Source organism: Symphalangus syndactylus, chromosome 2 (genome assembly GCF_028878055.3).
Source record: "Symphalangus syndactylus isolate Jambi chromosome 2, NHGRI_mSymSyn1-v2.1_pri, whole genome shotgun sequence".
Taxonomy (NCBI): Eukaryota; Metazoa; Chordata; class Mammalia; order Primates; family Hylobatidae; genus Symphalangus; species Symphalangus syndactylus.
In genome coordinates this window covers 103,735,460-103,760,168 of record NC_072424.2, presented here as the reverse complement: position 1 = coordinate 103,760,168, position 24,709 = coordinate 103,735,460, and the positions used below count along the sequence as shown (strand labels likewise).

Below are 24,709 nucleotides of genomic sequence, written 5' to 3'. Positions count from 1 at the left end.
AAAGTATTTAGGCATGAAAAGATTATTTTTCTCCTTTCGGTCTCCCAGAAGCTTTCTACCCTACTCTATATCCCTGAGAAAAATCACGAACCATGAGTAGTAAGTGGGCAATAAACTCGGGAAACTACATACATTTCAATTTTGTACCTTTAAAATAAAAAGGGGATTAAACACATGTGAATTTTTTTAAAAAACTATTTAAAAGGCAACCAAAAGAAAACTATCAACAAATGTTTTATGAAAACTATGGCCATGGAGGAGGACACAGAGCTACATGTTTCTCCAGTCCTTCAGAAGGTACTACCCATCGGTGAGGCAAAAGGCCCAAGAGAGGACAAACTGTGCTTAAGACCTGTGTCTATTCACAATTATCGGTTATTATGTTTCAAAACAAAAGCACCAAAAATTGACTGATGTCCTAAAGCGATACTTAAACTACAAACACAAATTATGAAAATATATTTCAGCAGCACCTTTGCAAAGATCCTCCTATTTTCTATTAATTGCCCTATATGAACAGTCAGATGTTCCAAATATACTACCCACTGTGAGGAGCTGCCCTAAAGCAAACAGAAGCAGGTCCCCTTGCCCCTCAACACACTATGAATGGTCCATATATTGACAGCTGTGAAGATAATTTCAAAATCTAGCCTTATCTACTCAACAAAAAAATATTACCCATACTGGCAACCATATTTTTTAACTCTGTGGTCTAGTCTATGTGTATGTATATATATTAATCATTAGATATATAATACATTTATATATCTAAAAGAATTATTCTCAATTGACAAAAAAAAGTTTTTAAAGTCCAAGAACAAGATTAAGAATAAAAGCTTTAGCATTTGGAAAAAGATAAATTAAATCCATTCTTCACATCATACCAGAGAATAATCTCCAAACGAACCAGAGATCTAAAAAGAAAAAATGTAAAACTACAAAAGTACTAGAAGAAAACACAAATGAACTCCTCTATAACTTGAATGTGGGGAAAACTTTTGCATGGCAAAAATCAATTAGGAGCAAAGTCAAAAGATAAATGACAAGCTAAGGGAAAATACTGCAACATACATCACAGAAAAAGAGGGGGAGTGTGAGGGGGTTGTATCCCAAGCTTACAAAGGACCTTGAAAAATCGGGGAAAGAGACCAAAAATGCTATCAAAAAATGGGCAAAAGACAAATCAAAGAAAGTCATAATGGCCCTTAAAATATAAAAAGTTGTGATACTTCATTCGTAACCACAGACATACAAATTAACACTACATTGAGATACCATTTTTCACCCAACAGAACAAGCAAAACTTCAAAAGCCTGAAATATACTCTGCTGGTGAGACTGTGGAAAAACAGGGACTCTCCTACAACTGTTGGTAGGAATCCAAAATAGTATAATGGAGACAAATTTGGCAATATCTAATGAAACTGCATATGCATACACTCTTCAACCCAGAAATCCTACTTGTAAGAATTTACCCTAGGACAGGAGGGTCCAATCTTTTGGCTTTCCTGGGCCACATTGGAAGAAGAATTGTCTTGGGCTGTACATAAAATACACTAACACTAATGATAGCTGATGGGCTTTTAAAAAATTGCAAAAATTCTCATAATGTTTTAAAAAACTTTACAAGTTTGTGTCAGGCCACATTCAAAGCCATCTGGGCCACATGTGGTCCATGGGCTGCGGGTTGGATAAGCTTGCCCTAGAGCTACATCTCCAACATTACAAAGGTATATATTCATAAGGTTAGTCATTTCAAGCATTATTTGTAACTGTAAAATACTGAAAACTACCGATGTCCAACTATAGGAGATTGTTTGAATACATTACGGTACATACACTCATGAAGCAAAACTAAAAAAGAATAAAGATAAGCTCCATAAACTGACAGGAAGTGATTTCCAGGACATACCATTAAGTGAAAAAAGCAAAGTTAAAACCAACACACACAGTATGATACCTTTTGTGTAAGAAAGTAGCGAAAATAAGAAAATGTATATATTCCATTATGAATAAGAAAATGTATTAGCATTACAAGAAGAAACAGGAAGAATCAACTAGAAAACAATGAAGTTAGCCACCTAGGATAGGTGGGAAAACAGGCTGGAAGCGTTATAAAGGTAAAGTGACACCTCTCTGAGTACCACTTCTTGTGCAGTTCTGACTTTTGGAAGCAAGTTCATCTTATACATATTTGAAAATAAAAGTAAATCAATAAGGAGTGGGGGATGGGAGATAAAAACCTAAAACAGAGGGCAAACTGGAACAAATGAACCCAAATGAATTTTAAATGAAAAGGGAAAAAGCAAGCACAGTATTTGACTTTACTGACCCTTAGGGTAAAGAACTGAAAACACATCCTTAACTCTTATTCACGGGATTTTTTTAAGTGGCATAAGCAAAACAACTGGGAAACCATTTCAGATATAGGAATGAGGGAAAGAGTAAATGGGTTGATGTAGATAGGAATCAGGGTTCTCGGCCGGGCGCAGTGGCTCACGCTTGTAATCCCAGCACTTTGGGAGGCCGAGGCGGGCGGATCACGAGGTCAGGAGATCGAGACCATCCTGGCTAACATGGTGAAACCCCGTCTCTACTAAAAATACAAAAAATTAGCCGGGCGTGGTGGCGGGCGCCTGTAGTCCCAGCTACTCGGAGAGGCTGAGGCAGGAGCATGGCGTGAACCCAGGAGGCGGAGCTTGCAGTGAGCCGAGATCGCGCCACTGCACTCCAGCCTGGGGGACAGAGCGAGACTCCGTCCCACAAAAAAAAAAAAAAAAAAAAAAAAAAAAAAAAAAAAAGGAATCAGGGTTCTCACTGTGGAAGAAGGTGCACAGAAACACAAAATAGGGTAGTCAAAAGGAAATCTGTAAGGACTGACTGCAATTTGTAGTATATGTGCAAATTCACAGTGTCTAAAATATGTATATGCATGTGTATGTGCATATGCACAGTATATAGGAATATATACATGTATATTTGCGCAAGCACTTACATGCATATTGTGTATATATGCATATATATTTTCTAGTTTGTCCACTGAAAGGATCTATAATCCAGATTTCATTTCCCTGCTAAAAGAAACAAAAATTCCTTGGAGAAATAGTGACTGATACCAGAGCTTGAACAAATAGAAGAGAAAGGAAGGAAGTACTCCAAAGAAAAAAGGATAGGAACATGTCACAAAGACAGATTCAACGTGAAAGAGCTCTCACTGGGCAAATCACAATTTGAGGAACAAAAGTAATTAAGAAAATTAAGAAATATAATGAATTACAGACCATTGGGGTTAAAAAGGAGAACCCACTAGTTCATATTAATAACAAATAGAAAAACAAATACATGGAAGAGAGGAAAGGGCTTTTGCTTACAGTAGAATAATGAATGTTGACTTGTAACTGTAGAGGGAGCACTGGAGTTGGAAAATCACCCCTTTGAAACCATCAAAGTAAAAACTGGTTCAGGAAAGAATTATCAATGGCTACTAAACCTGACGACCTGAGTGGTGAGAGGAGACTGGATAAGGAATAGAATACTACATGGTCTTAATGTGTCTCTCCACAGATTGCTTAATAGCAAGAAAAAAAATAAAATAAAACCACTAGTAATTGTACTGTTTATGATTATGAATGGAAAAAAATCAAACACAACCTAGACCAGATGATCAAAAATTACCAATACCAATGCAGGGCAGAATGTCATCATGTACACACCCCTGAGAAGGCCACAAAAATCACTGATGTAGTGGTCCAGCTGGGAATGTATAACCTAATCCTAATCTTGAGGAGACATCAAACAACCCAAAATGAGGAAAAAATAAGATAAAAAATAAAGAGAAGAGAAATAGCATCTTGAAAAGTGCAAATTTCATAAAAGAAAAAAGAATTTGGCTGTGTTCCAAATCAAAGACATCAAACAAATATTAACAACAAAATATAATACCTGATCCTAGCCAGGAAAGGGAAAAGGATGCTGTCAAAAATATTAATACTACTGGGTCAACTGGCAAGACTGGAATATGAATATCAAAGTACTATATTAATACATCTACTAACATTGAAAACAGTACTGTGGTTATGTAGAAGAATATATCCTTATTCTTGAGAAATAATTACTTGAAGGGTAAAGGGATGTGATGGATTCAACTTTCAAATGATGCAGGAAAGAAAAGATTATGTAAATATAAACAAATAGAACAAATGATAAAGCAAATGAGGCCAAATGTTAACAACAGCTTAAACTAAGTTAGGGATACATGCATGTTCTTTGTCCTACTTTTATTCTTGTAGCTTTTCTGAAAGTTTGATATTATTTCCAATAAAAAGTTTAAAATTTGGGGTGAGTTACTTAGGATAATGAGAGTGGGGAAGAAAAGAATATAGAGTATGCTGAGGGTTGGTGATATGGAGAAACTAGCAGAGAAGAAAGACTCACCAGTGAATTAACTCAACAATAAACAGAGGAAGTTATTCCATCAATTAGAAATTTATTGACCTTGATACTACTTCTTCCTAAGCGTATGTGGTCATATTCCTTAAGTTACTACATGGTGTAATAGCTGGTTGGCAGATCCCAATGCAGAGAGAGGCAGCTCAAAGTTAAGGGCATGAGCTCTGGAGTTGGACTGCTTGAGTTTGAATCCTATGAAACCAATATACTGTATAACCTTGGCCAAGTCACTTCACCTTTCTCTCTGCCATAATTTCCTCAAGCAAATTTTTAAAGTATCTCCATGTTAGTTGTTGTAAGAATTAAACTAGATAGTAGCATCAGAATGCATAGCACAGTACCCGATACATTTACTATTCAATAAACGTTAGCTCTGCATCATCACTGCCCAAGGGGAAAGATGGCTGCAGGGATAGGCTCCAACCACAAAATGAGCCATATTGAGTTTGGTCAAACAAATTTAAATACAAGTATTTGCTGGGTATGGGCAAGATCCAGCAAAATTGAGTGGAAGTAGGAAAAAGTCTGCACAGAGTCAGATGGAGTTTTAGGACTTCCACAAAAAATTATCCCAATAATATGCACAAAAAAACCAAGGTCACTGCCACAGCGACCAGGCTATCTAGCCCATTGATACTTTGACACTTTTCTTATTTCACACTTACTTATAAACCTCCACAAACCAACTCAAAGATAGGCTATATTAACTGTTTTTCTCCATCCACATATACAGTTATGAATTTAAACTATGTATAGATTTAAACCGGATGAATACATTTTTTTGATCTTGTCATTCAAGTCTTTCTTTCACCAAGAGTTTTCCTATTTAAATAAACTATATAGCTTTACAACATTTCTACAATGTATGGTATTGCAAGTTTTTCTGCTACAAAAAAATTAGATGGATGCTCCCCCCTGGTGGTTTATCTGGAATAAAACCCATACAATTCTATCAGCATCACCTTTGAAGTGGCAAAAGTGTTAAATACTAGCTATTACACAAGTATGTGGTTGTCTCTTGGCCACTATCCAAACACAATTAAAAGATTATCCATTTACTCTTTTAGCAAAAATATTACCATGACCTTCATTAATAAGCAACATCTCTACACTAGCTTAAAAGTTAAAAATACCTGTTCCAACAAATGGATCAAAGACAATATCATTTTCTTTCACTTTTCCGTGGTTAGCCATAATGAATGACAAACCAGCATCCATACTTGTATTTCCAATAAAGTGTCTTTTTTTGACACTGTATGACTCAATAAGCTCTCTCTGTCCATCTGCAATCTAAATCGGAGATATGTCTCATGTTAGTACAGCCATACAGAACAGACTTAAGATAATCACTCACAATAAGACCATTGTATTTTGCTGATAAGAACTTCTTTCCACTTATTACTGCTCTAAACTTATTTATTTAAAATAATGTAATTGAGGTAGTTATGAACAAAGCCTTTTATTGCTTAACGTCATTCCATTTACTTTGTCTTTTCAAAACAAGTATGAACTGCATTTCAATGCAATTATTCCAGAGGTAGGTGTTAAGGTATGCCCATTTCTTTGTTCTCCTACATAACAATAATCTCTAATGTAAGTCACAACTTCCACTCACAGCTTCCAATCACCCACTTAAAGCCTCAGAGAAGTCGGCAGAAATGCTTTACAGTAATTCCATTTCTTTTGGAATGGAAGGCCCAGATTGGAAATCTCCACAAATGAGATTCCTCAACTACCATAGCACTCTGTGTTTTCTCTGCTTTATAAAAAAAAGAAACAAACAAACAAACAAACAAAAACAGTCCAGATGTTCTGGTAAGTCTTGTTTTAACACTTCCAGGTATACCAACTCCTCCCTATATCTAACAAGCCTCTTGCACTTCATTTAAAAATCTCTTAGAAAACACAAAACAAAACATAATCACATACTCTTCACCAATTTTAATCCATTCAGTAGTTCTGAATCTTTAGCTGCTTAAAAGTTCTACATACGAATCAACAAAAGGCCTAATATGTAGCTTTCAAAAAAACAAACTGACATAGGTAGAAAGAACACTTGCTCACCCATCTACCAAAATAAATATTATGTGGATTCTCAGGGATGCAGTTTGGGTCCAAACCATAATCCTCCAAAACAGAGAATACATGTTGTGGTTTCTTTAAATTCACTTTTCCTTCAAATGGCAGAAATTCAAGTGCCTAAAAGAAACAAAAGAAATGCTAATGTCTTATAATAATGTACAATGAAAAATGGTGCTTATCTAATAACATTACCTTGTAAGCCTGGAGTCAACATTAAATAAAACATGAAAAGCACTTAGCACAAAATGTGGTACAAAATAAACACTTCACAGACATTAGGTATTCCTATATATCAACAATGGCTAGACTGCATTCATCATGTAGGTTTTTTGTTTTGCTAAATTTACTTACATCTATTCGCTTGATTTTCTCTTCTTGTGTCAATGTCTTATTAAAAGTGTGAATCTTTATTTTATATGTAGAGTCTGAATGTAGAAATGGAACCTAAAATAAAAGGAAATCAGTTTTCTGAGCATTTTAATTCTACAGAATCTGCACGCATGCCTATATAAAACCACATTTTACTACGCACCATCTTCTCCACAGGGTAATTTTTAAGAGAACTGTACAGCTCCTCAGGAGATTGTCCATGACCCCACAGTTCAAATATAGACCTAGGAAATAAATGATTGGTACTAACCTCAGTAAAGAACTTAGTTCACACAGGAATACGTACAGTCATTTTACTAGTTCTTTATGCACACTCCACTGATTATTGCCTATGTTTTGCAAAGTATAAATTAATCAGTTATTTTAGATAAATGGGTAAAAAGCTGCAGAAAAGCCAATTATTCCCAATGTCTTCTCCATAATACAGAAAGACTAATGACCAAATAAAAATGTTATTAACGTTTAGCTGGCCAGGCACAGTGGTTAACGCCTGTAATCCCAGCATTTTGGGAGGCCGAGGTGGGTAGATCGCTGGAGCCCAGGAGTTCAAGACCAGCCTGGGCAACACAGTAAAACCTTGTCTCTACAAAAAAGGCAAAAAATTGGCCAGGCATGGTGGCACACACCTGTAGCCCCAGCTACTTGGGAGGCTGAGGTGGGAGGATCACCTGAGCCCTGGAATTTGAGACTAAAATGAGCCAAGATCATGTCACCGCACTCCAGCATGGACAACAGAGTGAGACTCCGTCATGCATGTGCGCGTGCACACGTATGGACACACACACACAATTTTAGTAACTAAGTTACCCAAAATGTTGAGATCTAATAAGGCATATTCCTAGGTACTTGTTATACTTTTCACCCTTTTGTCGCATGCTCAAAATATTTCATGTTAATAATAAATTAACTTTCAATCCCTTCTAACACAGAAAAATTTGAATTTAAGTTGGTTTTGAATCTATGCTTTTATAAAAGTCTATCTTCATTCTGATACAGTTAAATTGTAATTTTTTTCCTTTGCAAATGATTTCTTCCTTTTCTATTGAATTTACAGAGAAAAGGCTTCTACAATAATATTAATCTCACTTAGCTATCACTTAAGGTATACCTCAGCTACACAAAATATATAGATAATAAAAAGCAATTAAAAATTATATTATACAATTGTTAATTGTACCATTAATCAAATATATGAATTAGAAGAGCTATGAAAGAAGCATACAAGTTCTTAGTACTCCAGTGGCTATTTTAAACCTAACAAACAATTATTCAAAAAGTTTTTTAAAAGTTATGTTTCTGTTTTCTACTCATTTTTATTTCATAATAAGGCCTGTTAACAAGCTTCACTGTAAAAGATTAAAGGCTGCAGGTAGTTCTCAACAGGATGAAGTTAACTAAATTTTGGGTTGTATCCAATTCCGTAATACAACAATTACATATGATGATATAAAACATTGCTAACCATATTAATAAAACTAGATATGTGTAAATTCTTATTTGCATTGCATTAGCAAATATAATTTCTACAGAAAGTTTTCAGCAATCTGCCAAAATGTTCAGGAAGAAAAAGCAGCTTAAAGATAACACAAGCTGTTTGGTATTTAAGATGCTAGTTAAAAATACGGTTTAATTTCCAAATCTGATGACAGAAAATTTTCCAATAGTACAAAGAAAAAAGAAATGAAAGAAAAGAAAAAAAAAGTGGATGCCAACGATAAAGTCTAGAAACACTGAGGATAAACAACGAACAGCATCATTACATTAATTCATACCAAGATTTGATACTCATAATTCTTTTCTCTACCAACTGAAACAGTAAAAGATATCTCATGGCAGTCCTCACTTTTTGATACCTTACACTTCACTAATCTGCTCATCCAATTAAAAACCATCTATGAAAAAAGCATTTTTGGATTTTCAGCACTTTGGTTATAATTATATGTGGCATCTATCCTGGGTAAGAACATAGTGTTTATATCTCATACTATACTAGCGCATAATATGGAAGTTTTAAAAAATTATTCTAAAACAAATGTGTCTACATTTCCCCAGAGATTCTTTCATCCTTGGTTTCGGCAGGTAACACTCCTCTGGTCCCCCACCGCCACCCAGTGGCAGTTGTATGTAAATGCAAGCTAAACTGAGCCTTCACACTACTTTATGCCAATATAGCAAAAAAACAGGACTAAGTGGTTATGAGAAGTACCAGTATATTCATGCAGGAGAACATAAGTTTCTCTTACTTGGCACACACTGTCCGTTTCATTAAATTTCTTGCAATATCTTCAGATGGAATGCTAAGAATCCAAAATGGTGACTAAAAGAAAGAACAATATGTAACTTAATTCTAAGTGGCTACATGGCCTCATATGCTTTTATTCAAGAAGTCAGTAAGCAGAAGTGCCTATTTGCTACTTTCATGTAAGAATATCTGATCTGACTGTAACCAAGATAAAAATCGTTCCAATAGTAAAAAAGTAAATTAGAATATAGTAAAAATATTTTTATAATGACCCTATAAACAAATATATCCTCAAATGAAACATTAATTTTGTATCTTCCCTTTTATGTAGCTTTATGAAAGGAATTAATGCATATTATATCCCAAAGTATAATCTTGAAATTCATCATGGCTAATCATCCCTTATAATACAGCTATCTTATTTTTAATTTCTAAGTAATGTATTTCTTAGTTGCTAAATGAGACCTTTTTCTAGGTAGGTGTGACCATCTGAGGGTGAAGAAGGGGCCCTTTGAAACAACTATGATAGAAAATCATGAGGTACATTATTAAATTCTCATTAGCTTTTACTATTTTATATTTTATCTAGGGGAAAAAAGCTCCAAGTGCATCAGGGGTGTTTTCCCAATCCTCTATCCCAACACCCAAGATTACAGGCACTGGTAAGCTGCACCCAGATAACCTCTTGCCAGAATACAGCAAAATCCAAAAGGATCCTGGCCACATTTCATCACCCGTAGCCAATTAGATCCGCACTCTCCTTCCTTTCCTCCTCCCCTCAATAAGTGAAAGTCACTCAGGAATAAAAGTCCAACACTACAGGACTTTCAACTTAAGCTCTTTCATCTTTTGCAAGAAATCCTTCCTGTCACACCTAGCTTTTTTCTTTTTTCTTCAACTTTTAAGTTCAGGTATACCCGTGCAGAATGTGCAGGTTTGTTGCATAGGTAAACGTGTGCCATGGTGGTTTGCTGCACAGATCATCCCGTCCCCTAGGTATTAAGCCCAGCATCCATTAGCTATTCTTCCTGATGCTCTCCCTCCCCAGACTCCACCACCCCCAACAGGCTCCAGTGGGTGTTGTTTCCCTGGACATGTCCATATGTTCTTATCATTCAGCTCCCACTTATAAGCGAGAACACGTGGTGTTTGGTTTTCTGTTCCTGCATTAGTTTGCTGAGGATAATGGCTTCCAACTCTATCCATGTCCCTGCAAAGGACATGATCTCCTTCCTTTTTATGGCTGCACAGCATGCATGATCTCGTTCCTTTTTATGGCTTCCATGGTGTATATGTACATTTTCATTATCCAGTCTATCATTGATGGCATTTAGGTTGATTCCATGCTTTGCTATTGTGAATAGTGCTGCAATGAACATATGCATGCATGTATCCTTATAATAGAATGACTTATATTACTTTGGGTATACACCCCATCTTTTTTCTTCCAATATTTACCCAACCCAACAGAAAAATTCAAAATAATCCAAACAAGAAAAAATATTTTCATCTTAGTATTACTTTTATTGAGAAAATTTTTAAAGCAACCTGAATAAAATGAAATCGTTAATTATGGTAGAGCTAGTCAATGAAAAATATTATGTAGCTATGTTAGAGATAAAGGCCAAGTAACAACTTAGGCCTATATTGACACTATCAGGTGAGAAACACAGGCTGCAGAAGTAGAATTACAATAGGGAAGAAAAAGTACACGAGGAAAAAAAGAGACTGGAAGGCAGCATCCCCAAATTATAAGACATGTCAAGGAGGAACTGCAAATTATTTTTTCTATTTTCCAAACTTCTGTCATACACTGATAAACTATAGTTTTACACAAAATACAAAGCTTATAAATTCACAATCTTATACAATGCACAATTCCAAATTTTAAAATGATTCTCAACACGAGCCCAACATTCTGCTAAATTCTAAATTTGAATTCTAAACACAGCTCACCAATGGAGCACAGCCCTTTTTTAGGTGAAAGGACAGATACAAATTATGACACAACTGTTGATTAAAAATTTAAAACAAATAAAATACTAGAAATAAATCTAAATTACTTAACAAAACCACAAATTTTCCCAAAATATCCTCTTTATTCCACTGCCTCCCGAAACCGATACAAGTAACCACACAAATATAAATTTAAGATATGCACTTCTTCTCTTCAAACCCAAGGCTCTATTTCTAAGTATACTCCATATGGTCTAATGAAAATTTAACTTACCTTTCCATAAGTTTCTTGACTGCTGGCAAACTGACCTCCAAAAAGCGAAAGCAAAGACTTTATTTCCTGTATTGAAAATATTATAGAGAAAATACATTTTAACAAAAGGAACTAAAAATGTACTAAGGGAGATAGGTATTACACGACTAAAAAATAAGAGTAGGCTGATGATCTGAGGCATTTAAGTTTCAACATCAGACAATTACAATTAAGGGTTCAGAAAAAATCTAATAGTAAAAACCACAGGTAAGTAATTTCTGAGAAATTTTCGACAACAGAAGAGTTAGCAAACACTTGATCAAAAAATTCCCTGATTTTGAAAAGGAAAAAAACAGATTACACAAAGTGCAGATTAGTAAGACTGACAATTGATGAATAAAGTTAAAATGAAAATCAGACAGATGATTTGAAGATGTTTGGAAAAGAAAAAAATAATCAGCCAGGGCATACCACTATATATTCATTAAGCACAAATAACTATCTCATCTTCTTTCTACATAAAGTTACAGAACTAGAAAGAGAACTAACATAATAGATACTTTAAAAGCATCATTCACGCAAAGTTGAAATCTGTCCAGATAGTGTTTATATTCTTTGGAGCAATCACTTTGTACTGATAAACCCAAATAATCATACAAATTTTATAATTTGTACGACTAACAAGTTATCTCCTTAAATCACATAAAACAGGTAGAATCACATTCTTCCGTATAGGTCTTACGGAGGATGGAATCTAATAAGAGGTAAATGTCCCACTGCTGGCTGCCTCCTATCCCCTTTCCTCCCAACCAGAAGGAAGAGCCTTTAACCCCAAGCCCACAGCCATCAAAAGGGAAAATATGCCCAGACCAGGAAGTCCCCCACTCCAAGACCAAAAAGAATGAGAAGTTCAAGCTACTAGTGCCATTTCTATTTCTTCTCTGTCTATGCAACAAATCGTTTTTTAAAATTCAATGTTAGAAGGGGCTGAATTCAGTCCAATCAGATAGATCGACCAAGAACTATCACAGACTACTGATAAATCAGTGAAGGCAGCCCAAAGGTTATTTTGCAACAAGGAAAACACAAATCTGAATAGGAGACATCATGGGACTTAGAAGTTAAATAGACCATAATCTGATTTTCAGCTCTTCCAAATACTAGCGATGTGGCTTTATACAAGAATCTTAAATCTTCCAACTTTTAGTTCCCTCAAATGTAAAACAGGAATCATAGCTACCTCATCAGGTTAGGTGGACTATAAAGAGAGAAGCAGAGAACCTAGGCGGTTATTAAGAGAATCAAAATGATGAGGACCCTGATAACCATCCTAGAAGTCCAGTGGCTCAAGAAGTCAACCAAGACTGATAGAGTTACAGCACTTAAAAAAAAAACGTAATAAAGTTGTAGATTAAATTACTTGATCTTGCATGATTGTTGTTTGTTCTATATTAAAGCATATTGTAAAGTCAGTTTTACATTTAAAGCATCCAACTACAACCAAGTTAAAATACCAATGTTTACTGCTCCTGGAATATACTGTTAAAAAGCTGCAACAAGCTAAAACACAAAGATCCTAAGAGTTAGGTGGGGAAAAAAAGTAAAAGATTAAAGTTTTATGGCATAGCATTATCTCTGCTACCCAAAACGTAAGCAGCCACCTAAAACTGAGAATAAATATGATAACCCAAGTTTCAAATTGAAAAGCAAAACATGTTTAAACTACTTCATCAACCTACTTGGAAAAAGCAAAACACAAAATGTTCATTAATCTGTGGCAAATTCAACTTTCCAGTTGAGACTCTTTCTACATTAGGAATAAAAAATAATTTATATTGAACATTGGATATAAAAATGTAGCATGATCTGGGGCATGTGTGATGCATTAATTCCATGAGCTTTTCTATTATTTCAGCTACTTGCTTTTTCATCCATTTAAAACGTTGCTTCAGGACAAGCAATAAAACCCAGGAGTTTGAACTTCAGTAAACGTTATTTAGTACAATAAGTACTATATTAAGTAGCTGCCAACTATACTTGGCTCTGATTAACTCTATCAGAGGTAAAACTGGACCACGCTTATATTCCTGATCTCTCATTTTAATTCATAAAGGCAGCCATTCATTATAGCTTCCTTGCTTATCAGTTCTAATGCAGTAGATGGGCCCAAAAGTATAGACTGTCCTTTGGATTGCCTTTCCCAGAAGAGATTCTATATCACTGATTTTAATATTTTAAGCAGCCAGGTGTGGCAGCTCCACCTGCAATCCCAGTACTTTGGGAGGCCGAGGCGAAGAGATAACTTGAGACCGGGAGTCCGAGACCAACCCTGGCAACACAGTGAGAGCTCCCACGACCCCATCCCGCCCCCTGGCACCAACCTCAGCCTCTGATCAACACCTGGCTCTACAAAAATAAAAATAAAAAAATTAGCCAGACATAGTGGTGCACCTGTAGCCCCAGGTACTCAGGAAGCTAAGGTGGGAGCATGGCTTAACTTGGGTCTTTGAGGCTGCAGTGAGCCATGGTCACACCACTGCACTGTAGCCTGGACAACAGAGAGAGAACTGTCTCCAAAAAAAAAAATTTTTTTTTTTTTGTTTTTTTTTGAGATGGAGTCTCACACTGTCACCCAAGCTGGAGTGCAATGGTGTGATCTCAGCTCACTGCAACCTCCACCTCCCAGGTTCACGCGATTCTCCTGCCTCAGCCTCCCAGGTAGTTGGGATTACAGGTGCACACCACCACATCTGGCTAATTTTTTATATTTTTAGTAGAGATGGGGTTTCACCATGTTGGCCAGACTGGTCTCAAACTCCTGACCTCGTGATCCGCCCGCCTCAGCCTCCCAAAGTACTGGAATTACAGGAGTGAGCCACTACGCCCGGACCCCCAAAAAAATTTTTTAAGCAACTAATATGTGCAAGTCCCTGATCTACGTAAAAATACACACACATTTATCTTAGGGAAATTACGGTCTAGTACAACTAACAAAACCACCTCACAACTGAAATGTAAAGTGTAAAAAACAGTACATGTTCTTAAACAGGTAAAAGCAAAAAAGTATTAGAGTACAAGAGAGTAAAAGACTACTTCAGTTTGAGAAGTAAAGTTTAATAGAAACTGCCTTAATCCCTGAAAAAAATCTAACCCAATGACAGAGGAATTCAACTTCCAGGGATGGCAAAAGAGGTAATTCAGATTAAGCCTCCTGCTGAAAAGAACTAGAAAAGCTGGCCATCTAATTGAAGGCATAGAAAGATAACAAAAATTACCAAACCAACATCCAAGAGAGGACAAAAATTCCGAGGTGGAGCCACTTTTTCCCTGAGACATTTACAAATCCAAAAACAGCTGCAAGAGTGAACAGCCCTTCTGAGTGCCCGACAGAAAAGGAAAAAAAGAGAAAGGGCCACCCAGGGGGAGAAAAGGATACTTGATGAACCACCTAATTTACACTAGGATGTCAAAAAGCTACACTCTGTGTGTACATGGGAAACAGAACACAAACAGGGCTTAACACCTGAAAATGAGTTAAACCCATCCTAGATTCCTCATGCTCCTATGCATTCCTATCTTCTTCAAGAGGATGTACATCATCCCAGCCCTCAAATTATTTTTTCAGATAAAATTTCAAATACAACATCTGGCACATATTTAAAAAATAGCCCAGCACACTACATGAAAGAGAACCAAAAGAAACAGTAGAAACAGACCCACAGGATCCCTTTTATCATATACTTTAACATAACTACGCTTTCTATATTGAAAGGGATTCAAGAAAAAAATAAGAATTTTGGCAGAGGAGGAAAAACTACAAAAAGGAAACTGTGGATCTGAAAAATAATCATGTAAAACATATAAAGCTAAAAGTAATAAATATGTGATTAACTCTAAATGAATACTTACTATGTAAAAATCAATCAAGAATGGGAAAGACCCAAATCAGACTAAAGGGAGCATGGGGAGCAAAGGTGAAAGCAGGAATTCAGGGAATAATGAGTCAGTTTTGGCAGCACTGAGGACTAGGTGGGCAGTGAAAGCACAAAGAACCATGCAGTGGTGGACCTTGAATGCCTGACTAAAGATTTTCATCTTAAGAAGAACGAGGGTGTAAAACAGAACAGAGTTTTTGGAAGAATAAACTGGCACAAGGGTAATACACTACGAAGAATTTACGACGGAAAAAACAAGTAAAAATCACCAAGTACTAAGGTTGTTATTCTGGAGACCACAGTCTAACCACTGCATTGTCACTGCATTGCCTTACTTTACACAGTCACATTCCTGAGCCTCTCTAGTTCTGGTCCAGTATTCTCTAAGTGGTATCTTTTCTCTGGTACTTCAGAATTATCTTTCTAAAACACAAATGATCTTGTCACTTCCCGGCTTAAAATGAAAAACAGTCAGTGGCTACCCATTAAATCTAAAAATCCAAACTCCTGGCCAGGTGCAGTGGCTCATGCCTGTAATCCCAGCTTGATGTGGGCGGATCATAAGGTCAAGAGATTGAGACTATCCTGGCCAATATGGTGAAACCCCGTCTCTACTAAAAAACACAAAAATTAGCTGGGCGTGGTGGTGCAAGCCTGTAGTCCCAGCTACTCTGGAGGCTGAGGCAGGTGAATCACTTGAATCGGGAGGCGGAGCTTGCAGTGAGCGGAGATCGCGCCACTGCACTCCAGCCTGGCAACAGAGCGAGACTGTGTCTCAAGAAAAAAAAAAAAAAAAAAATCCAAACTCCTTAGAATGGTGTCAAAACATTTGCAAATCTAGATCTTACCACCTCTCCGGCCTCAGTGCCCACTACTTCAACCTCCCTACCCAAGCCTTCCAAATTATCATAACCAATCACACCTCTGTGTCTTTAAGCCTGTTTCTGCTTCTCACAGAAGGGGGCTTTCCAATCCTCTTCACCAACAGAACATGTCCTTTGTCAATTAAGACTTAATTAAAAATTTATTTCCTCCAGAAACTCAAAACATTAATACTGAATCAATGCCACAATCTTCCTTCATGACTCCTAAGGCCAATGAGTTAAACACAACTGAAGAAAATCACAGAATCTTAGCATGATTACAGATATACGACTTTCACCTTCAGCTGGTTTTCAGCATTGCTCTAATACCTATGCTCTTCTCTACTCAATCGTTTTACTTTTCCCTGTCAACTCTCCCCTTTGTTCTCAATGACTATTTCAAGTTTTACTATTTGTCTCAATTTCCCCATTCAACTGCTGGCCCATCATCTCTCAAGAAATAACTTCCACTCATTCATTACCTACAAAACAGGCCCTCGGGCAACTACTCCACACCCACCCTTACTTTACTTGTCCAATCTCCCCTCCTACTGAAAAGAGAACCCCTCCCACCATGCCCTTATATCCCTTCTCATCCCATCAGCCTACAAATATACTCAAGCTCAATCTCATTCTCTCCATGGGGAGAATCCTCCTTTCACCCTAGGTCCTCCTCAAACTGTTAACCAATTTGTTACTTTCCCTTATGCTCTAGCTAAGGGCACTCAGTCATCCTATCTCCCCTTCCTCACTTTCCAGTGATTACTAAACCAAGCCACCTGGCTTCTCCTACTAAAACTCAACATATCCGCTTTAGCAAAATTCACCAATTAATTATCTTCTAATTGAGACTATCAATGACACTTTTTCATCCTTTTCTCACTAAAAAGCAACTGCATTCGACATTATCCATTTGTCCCTGCTTCCTGTAATTTTATCCTTCTGATTTCTGCGGTCTCACATCCTTCTGGCACTTGCCCATCTTCTTCATAGCCTCCTCCAACTTTCCCTTAATATCAATGCTTCCAAGCATCTATACTTGGCCCACTACTCTTTTGACCTTATGCTTTGAGTAATTTCATCCCCGCTCCTAGTTTTCCTATGAAGAAGACTCCCAAATATTTATCACTAGTCCAGATCACTCTGCCATACTCTATGCATATTCATATATCCACTGCCTCTTGGTCATCTCAGGTTGATGTTACACAAGCACATCAAATTCAGTGTAAACAAAATTTAAATCTTACATCTGCCTATGTTCTCTATTTTAAATGGAGACACTCCTACCTGTATACACCCCAGGAGTCATACCTGACTGGTGCCCCTTTCCCACATATTCAGTCAATCCAGCCTTAATGATTGTATGGCCTAAATATTTTCCCAGTCTATCCCATCCTCTTACTCCTTGCCCTAGGTCAGACCTTCTTAATCTATTAACAAGACTATTCCCACAGACTCCTAGTCTCTGGCTCAAGTCTTATTCTTTTCAAATCCATCCTCCATAGTGTTGTCAAATTGATTTAATTTTGTGGTCACTTTTTTACTTAAGGCTCTTCAATAAATCCCCCTTCCAAGCTCCAGGGTATTCAAGGCTTTCATTTTCTGGCCTCTATCTACTTCCCCTGCCCTCTTCTTACCACTCTCTGCCACATAACTAGTGATCCAGTAATAATGAACACCTTGTAATTCTAATTTACTGATTTATCTCCTTGGCCCTCTAACTCCTATTCATCCTTTATTTCAAGTGTCATCTCCTCTGGAAGCCCTCTTAAAGGCCAACATCCCCAACCCCTCAGGTAGATTAGATTTCCCTTCCACGTGCTATCGTATTTCCATGTGCATCTATCACTGCACTTACCGACGCTCTTTTGTCATTCTACGCCTATGTGTCTGCTCAGCCCTTAGTCTAAACAGTAAGCTCCTAGAGGGCAGAGGTTGTTTACATCATCGTTATATGACCAGCGTACCGATCTTCGACTACATGCATTCTGAAAACGTTCCTTGAATAAATAAAACAGTCTCCTCAACTTCTCCATCATCTAATCCCCACCACCATTCCCTCCACTGAGCTTGATCCGCAGATTCCAACACTTAAAACACCAGCCTGAGCATTTGTTAGCTGTCTCTATTCTCCGCGAGACGAAGAGCTCCGGGAGTGAGATGACCGGTCATATTCACCTGCCTAACTCCGGTACTTGGTACACGGGCAAAAGAATGAATGAAAACGTTTAAGCAGGCCAAGGGGTTTGGCCTCAGACTTCTCTCACACACACCCTCCGCCAAGCTCACCCCGCCCGAGGACTGGGGACGCGTAACCCGCGCTGACCAGCAAAGACCCCCGAATCCCAGCTTCCTCGGTCTATGCAGATCACCTCCACCCACACACCCACGCTACTCCAGCGTCCTCTTCCGTCGGAAGTTCCGCAGGGCGCTACGGACTCACCGGCAGGCGGAACTCTAGATGCTCCTGCGCCATGAGGAGCAGATACCTGTTAAGGGTACACGACAGCGCCATTGCAGCTGCCCACCGTGCGCCTGCGCGGCCCGCGCTAAGTCCCACTGCTTTCTCTCTCCCGAAGCCGAGTCTCCACTGAGACAGAGCCTGAAGGGCCGGAAGCGGAAGCTCTGCGAGGCAGGCGCTATCCCGTGGTTTCTCGCGCTCCAAGTCCGAAACTCCGGCCGCTAGGGGAGGGGCTTCCTCGCCTGCGAGTGTCTGGTGGTTAGGAGTCTCCCAGCGCAAGTAGCTGGTGAGCGGGGACGCGTGGTTTTCAGGAGCAGCCTATGATAATATGACAGTATATTTCCCGTTCCACTTGGAGTGTGCTTCCAGCTTTCTCTACAGCCCTTCAAAACCTATTCTTCAAAACTGGACTGAAATTTCACCATTTCCTTGTAAATTTCACCATTTCCTTGTAGGCTTGTCTTAACCAGCACGGCTTTGAGAACTGATTTAGTTGGACCAGTCATTTAACACTTGGTATACTTTTCGTATTTATGTAACAACTTTTCGAGAGCACATGCCTTATAACCCAATTATAATAAACTCTTGAGGTCTGAGATAATCTCTTATGGTTCACTCTATTCTTAACAAAAACCAAAAGAATATCTTCCTCAAAGTAGGCAATAATTATTAGGTTTTGTTATTTGTTAGACTCAGGACTAAATCCCCAGCCAGCCATAAATTAAAACTTGGAGAAAGTTCACACTGGCACAGATTTCATAGCAGATAGTTTATAAAATATATTTTAATTGCATATTCTATGTATATATGTGACTTTTTTTTAAGACAATCTTGCTCTGTCACCCAGGTGAGTGCAGTGGCGCAATCATAGCTCACTGTAACCTTGAACTCCTGGGCTCAGGGGATACTCCCACCCTAGTCTCCCAAAGTGCTAGGATTACAGTCTCAAGCCCTCCCTCCGGGCTGTTTCTGCTTTTGAGAGTACTGAGCCCTTTGCCCTATTGAGAATTATTTCTTTTGCATTCCTCTGTGGTATTGCACAAGGCGCAAAAGAGTATGTATCTGGCATATCCCCAGCAGCATGTGCCAGAAACGTAGTTGATGCATAGTAGTAGTGATTAAGAACATAGGCTGTGGTGTCAATATTAGATTCAAACCTCACTTCCACCATTTACTATGTATATGCTCTTAACCTCTCCAAGCTTGAGTTTTCTTTTAAAAATGAAAAAACACACTGCCTCCTGCAAAGGATTGTTACAAGGATTAAGTGGAATAATGTTCATAAAGTGTTGAATATAACATCTGGCATATTGAATGGGGCCAATAAGTGGCACTTGACATTTTTCTTAGGAAAATCACATGAGAATTTTTGTTAGCAAGAGATCTGTTTTTGTTAGGAATATGTCTCAAGTTCACTTGTGCTAAGTGACTCTCAGAAGCATAGCTGTCTCTTGACCCCAAAACTTCAGAAAAGGGGGTAAAAGTACTTTGAGACAAGAAAAGAAAGTTGTTTACTATTTGAGAAGAGAGGCCAAGGTTGGAACAGAAAACCAATGAGATGTTGGGGGAATGATGTGCAGTGCTTGATATGTCCCATCTCCAGAACTTGTCAAATCTTCAGCAAAATTAATATGGAATTTTGATGGGGCAACTTTATAGAGAATATCAAAGAATTGCTGATTTTCATGCCTGGATTAATATGATGCTATATAGAGACAAATGAGAAGACAAGGCCTGGAGAACCCAAATGGAATCAGGTGTCACTGATTTTTCACCCAGCTCCTTTGTGCTACAGTTCAGGACTAAATCTATACTAAATCTCCACCTCAGAAACCAGCAGGAGAGTATTTACATCATGAATCTAAACTGTTGGATACTTGGTCTGGAGAAGTAGAGATTAACCTTGCACAGGCTACTAGAGTTAGTGTGGAACTACTGTGACATCTATGAAACTGCCTTTGAGGACTCACAGCCAGACCTGCTGAAAGTTTTTGAGCTTACAGGAGTGGTTAAGAAGCAGCAGGACAATAAGGACTTTGGAATTTGGTGGTCAAACTAGCATCTAGAGACTTGCTTTTTTTTTTTTTTTTTTTTTTTGTACTGTGAGGAGCAAGGAGGTTCATAGTCTGACTTCTGGGAACTGATCCAAAGTTCCATCCATGTTCCATCTTCTAGGGCAGACCTCTTAGAACCTGTCTCCTTCTGTGAGACAGCTATTGTGCAAACGTTAAAGCCTCTGGTATAGGCCACCTGTTACTAAAAAATCAGAGGACATTCCTGGGAAGTAAGGATCAGAAATTGGAAAGAGGAATTTTGAGTTTTGGTTTTAATATGCCACTTAAGTATTGAGGCTAGTAGGACACACTCAGAGAAATGAATAGAAAGTTAACAGGTCCCAGCAGCAGAGGTCATATGTAATATCAAAACTGCCCATGCATCTATCTCAGGCTGAACATCTAACACTTGAAAAGGGTCTAGATATCACAAAGAACCATAGGGATTTGTACACCAATAAGAGGGAGAAAATTTCTCTTCATATGTATTAAGACTATGATTTTTGCAATTAATAAAAAGAGGCTTCTGAATAGTTTGGAGAATAAAATTTTATTGGAATAAGTTATATAAGAATTGCACAAACTTTACTGTAGCGGAGCATTACTGAGGTTTGAATTTCTTGATGTCCCAGAGGGGTCTCCCCTCTTGTCAATCATAATGAAGATAATTTAGGAAAAGAGAGAAATAATACTGCCTACTCTAAGGAAACAAGCCTGTATGAGTTGGAATTCTGAGGCACCAATTCAGACTTAAGCAGCTGGAGTTGATTTAAGTATGACTCAGCTACTTGAGGTCAAATTTCCAACAAGATCCCCAGAAGCAGAGAAATGTAGATCCCATCCTCTCGTCTAAAGACTCCCCAAAACAAACTTGAAGCCCTAGTTACAAACTATGCCCTCTAATTTGCTACCTGGAAAGCAGGTTCTATGCATAGAAAAAAATGTGAAGGGAAACAGGCTGGAGACTCAATAAGTCTTTTTTTTTTTTTTTTGTATTTTTAGTAGAGACGGGGTCTCACCGTGGTCTCGATCTCCTGACCTCGTGATCCGCCCGCCTCGGCCTCCCAAAGTGCTGGGATTACAAGCGTGAGCCACCGCGCCCAGCCTCAATAAGTCTTTGAATGGGATGCCATTTATTACTTCCCTTGGCAGAACTTGTGAACCAGAGGTAACAAAGGTTACAGCACATTTGCCTCATCTGAGCCACGTCTTTTGTCCTCCCCCTCCTTCCTTAAATCAGAAGCAATCATGATTTCTAAACAAAGAAAAGCTTCTGGCAAGTCATTTAAAGTACGTATGCCTATCATCTTCTACACGCTTGTTAAATCACACAGATTCTTGTTTAACCACAATTCCCAGTAATCCTCATCTCCTGCTCCTATTTGCTTCCCATAAGTAGGAAAATTATTGTATATAGTATAGATAGTCTCAGGTCCCATAAAAGAGATTTTCTTGAGAGTCTACCATAACAAGGCCCAAAGGGGAATTGTACTTAATCCTATAGGGCACAGGCTCTCAAACTTGTATGCACATTGTAATTACCTGAGGAGTTTTTTAAAAATACCGAGGACTGGAATCTATCCCCTGTGATTCAAATTTTATTTGGCTCGGGTGTGGCCTTGACATAAAGATTTTTAAAGGTTTCCCAGTTGTTGATTTTATGTGCAGCCAGATTTAAGCACTACTTATGGCAGGAGTTGTTGAAGTGTGGTCCTAGGACAGGCAGTATCAATATCACCTGGGAGCCATTTAGAACTACAGAATCCTCCCCTACTCCCAAACCTGCTGAATCAGAAATTCTGGGAGTAGGTCTAGGAGTGTGTTTTAAAGAAGCCCACCAAGTGGTTCTGAAGCACATGAAAGTTTAAGAGTAACTGCCTGAGGAAAAGGAGGATGGATGGACGGGCTGTGAATCCCAGGAGGCTCAGGTGCCACAGATAAATAGCATGTTTTATTGTCTTCTAACTGCCTTTGAGGAGTGAATTTACGTGATAAATTTGCAAAGTGTTTCAAATATTTTTCTCAGAGGAAGATGTAACAAGAAGAAAATCTTCTTTTACTAGCTGGATTGATAATCGTTTTTTTTGTTTGTTTTTGTTTTTGTTTTTTTTTTGAGATGGAGTCTCGCTCCGTCGCCAGGCTGGAGTGCAGTGGCACAATCTTGGCTCACGACAACCTCCACCTTCTGGGTTCAAGCGATTTTCCTGCCTCAGCCTCCCAAGTAGCTGGGACTACAGGCGGCCGCCACCATGCCCGGCTAATTTTTTGTATTTTTAGTAGAGATAGGGTTTCACCATGTTGGCCAGGATGGTCTCGATCTCTTGACCTGGTGATCCACCCACCTCAGCGTCCCAAAGTGCTAGGATTACAAGCGTGAGCCACCGCACCCAGCCAGTAACTAATCTTGAGAGAATCTCTTTAGCTGAGAAAATATCTAGAATAATCCTAATTAAGTTAGGTAATTTCCTATGGGTTAGGTATGTCAGCTAGAACTAGGGCTTCAGAGAAAGTTAAAACATGTCTAATGAGAAAGTAAGAGAAATGTGTTCCAAAAGCAAGGAGTGAAGTAGCAGAAGACAGTAAGGAAGACGGCAGGAGCTATATAGCCCTGTAAAAGTTTGGCTATTAAATTCTTGAACTACCTAGTGTGGGTGAATTCTTTGGAAACTCAGACATTTCACAATTGAGTTATATATTGATCATGGATACTGACCTGAAGGACATAATGCCAGGAAGGTCCAGCTGACATCTAGGTTATACCCTTGATTTTTGAATTGAAAGTTTCCTGAAATCAGGGTCTTCAGTCAGATTTTGGTTTATTATGGTAACATTTTAAGGAACTCAAGAGATTAAAACAGATTTACTTACCAGGAATATGAGTCAGTCACTAGGCTAAGGCAATGGAGATGCAAAGACAAATTTAAAAATAAATCCCCCAGCCACAAAACAGCTCAAAATCCAGTGGCAAGAAATATCCTACTATATCTTGGCTAGATTGTATAAGGTTTATTCTAGGAAGATAAACAAAATACCATGAAATGAAGCTGAAGAAACAATATTGCCGAGGTTGGGGATGAGAAGTTTCAGTGAAGACTTCATGGATTAGGAAACATTTGAACCTGGACTTTAATGGAAACAGATGTTCAAAGGTGTGCCCAGTTTAGTCGTAGTAGTAAAAATGGCTAGCACTTTGGTATGAGAGCAGGAAACAAAGCTGAAAGGGCTGATAAATTATCTTCAGGGTAAATGGTGAGCTTTTCATAAGAAAATTGCATGATCGATTTAGTAATTTAGGAAGAACTCTGATGAGGCTGTGTTAGAAAGGGAGCATCTGGGAGCATGAAATCCAGTCAAGAGTTTCTAGCAACATTCAAGGAAAGAGAGAATGAGTATCTGCAAAGGCAGAGACACTGGGCACTGAAAAGAATGAACTGATTTCTGTTTCAGGTCCCTTCAAGGGGACAATCCAGTGCCAAAACTTTTTGCGTGTATCTGAGGGCAGTGTTTAGGATCTGTGGGTCTGACAGAACACTCAAGCATACATGTTCTGTTTGTTCAATATGTAAATGTGTTGAGAGGAGACAATAGGGTGGGAAAGGACAAAAGCAGGGGGATAGTGAGGAAGCTACTCCTGCAGTCTAGATAAGAGATGATGATAACTTGGCCAAGGTGATAGCAGTGATGAGAAGTGGTCAAATTCTGAATATATTTGGAAGGTACTGCCAACAAGGTTTGTTAATAGGTTAGATATGAAGTGTGAGAGACAGGACTCAAGCATGACTCCAAGATTTTCACCCTGAGCAACGGAAAGATTGGAGTTGCCATTAATGAAAATGGGGAAAACTAAAAGGAACAGGCTGGGAAGGAGGAATATTTTAAGCTTGAGATGTCTACTTCATATGAATAGAAAATATTATACTTAAAAGATATTTGGCTTAAGGATTGGTTTAATTAATGCATGATTGTTCATTGTGAATCCATCTCTACTTTTGTGATTTTAAATAACTAATCATGTAATGAGGATC

General features: G+C 38.2%; 1 protein-coding gene across 6 annotated transcripts in view; it reads right to left on the bottom strand.

Annotated features, from left to right (window-relative positions):
* Positions 1-18,801, bottom strand: part of TRMT11 (tRNA methyltransferase 11 homolog) — a 124,217-nt gene extending 105,416 nt beyond the window's left edge. Inside the window, exons 1-7 of one of the 6 annotated variants that reach the window (XR_010116592.1) lie at positions 18,613-18,767; positions 11,393-11,458; positions 9,164-9,237; positions 7,063-7,144; positions 6,882-6,974; positions 6,513-6,647; positions 5,582-5,738 (exon numbers count right to left, since the gene is read on the bottom strand). Coding sequence is in view for 5 of the 6 variants with exons in the window: in XM_055263198.2 (XP_055119173.1) it covers positions 5,582-5,738; positions 6,513-6,647; positions 6,882-6,974; positions 7,063-7,144; positions 9,164-9,237; positions 11,393-11,458; positions 18,613-18,684 (679 nt within the window). In the remaining variant the exon portion in view is untranslated. Of the gene's footprint in view, positions 1-5,581; positions 5,739-6,512; positions 6,648-6,881; positions 6,975-7,062; positions 7,145-9,163; positions 9,238-11,392; positions 11,459-18,347; positions 18,555-18,612 lie in introns of those variants that run through there. The other 5 variants (XM_055263198.2, XM_063621130.1, XM_063621145.1 and 2 more) reach the window with 5 other exon arrangements.
* Between the last annotated feature and the right edge of the window lie 5,908 nt (positions 18,802-24,709).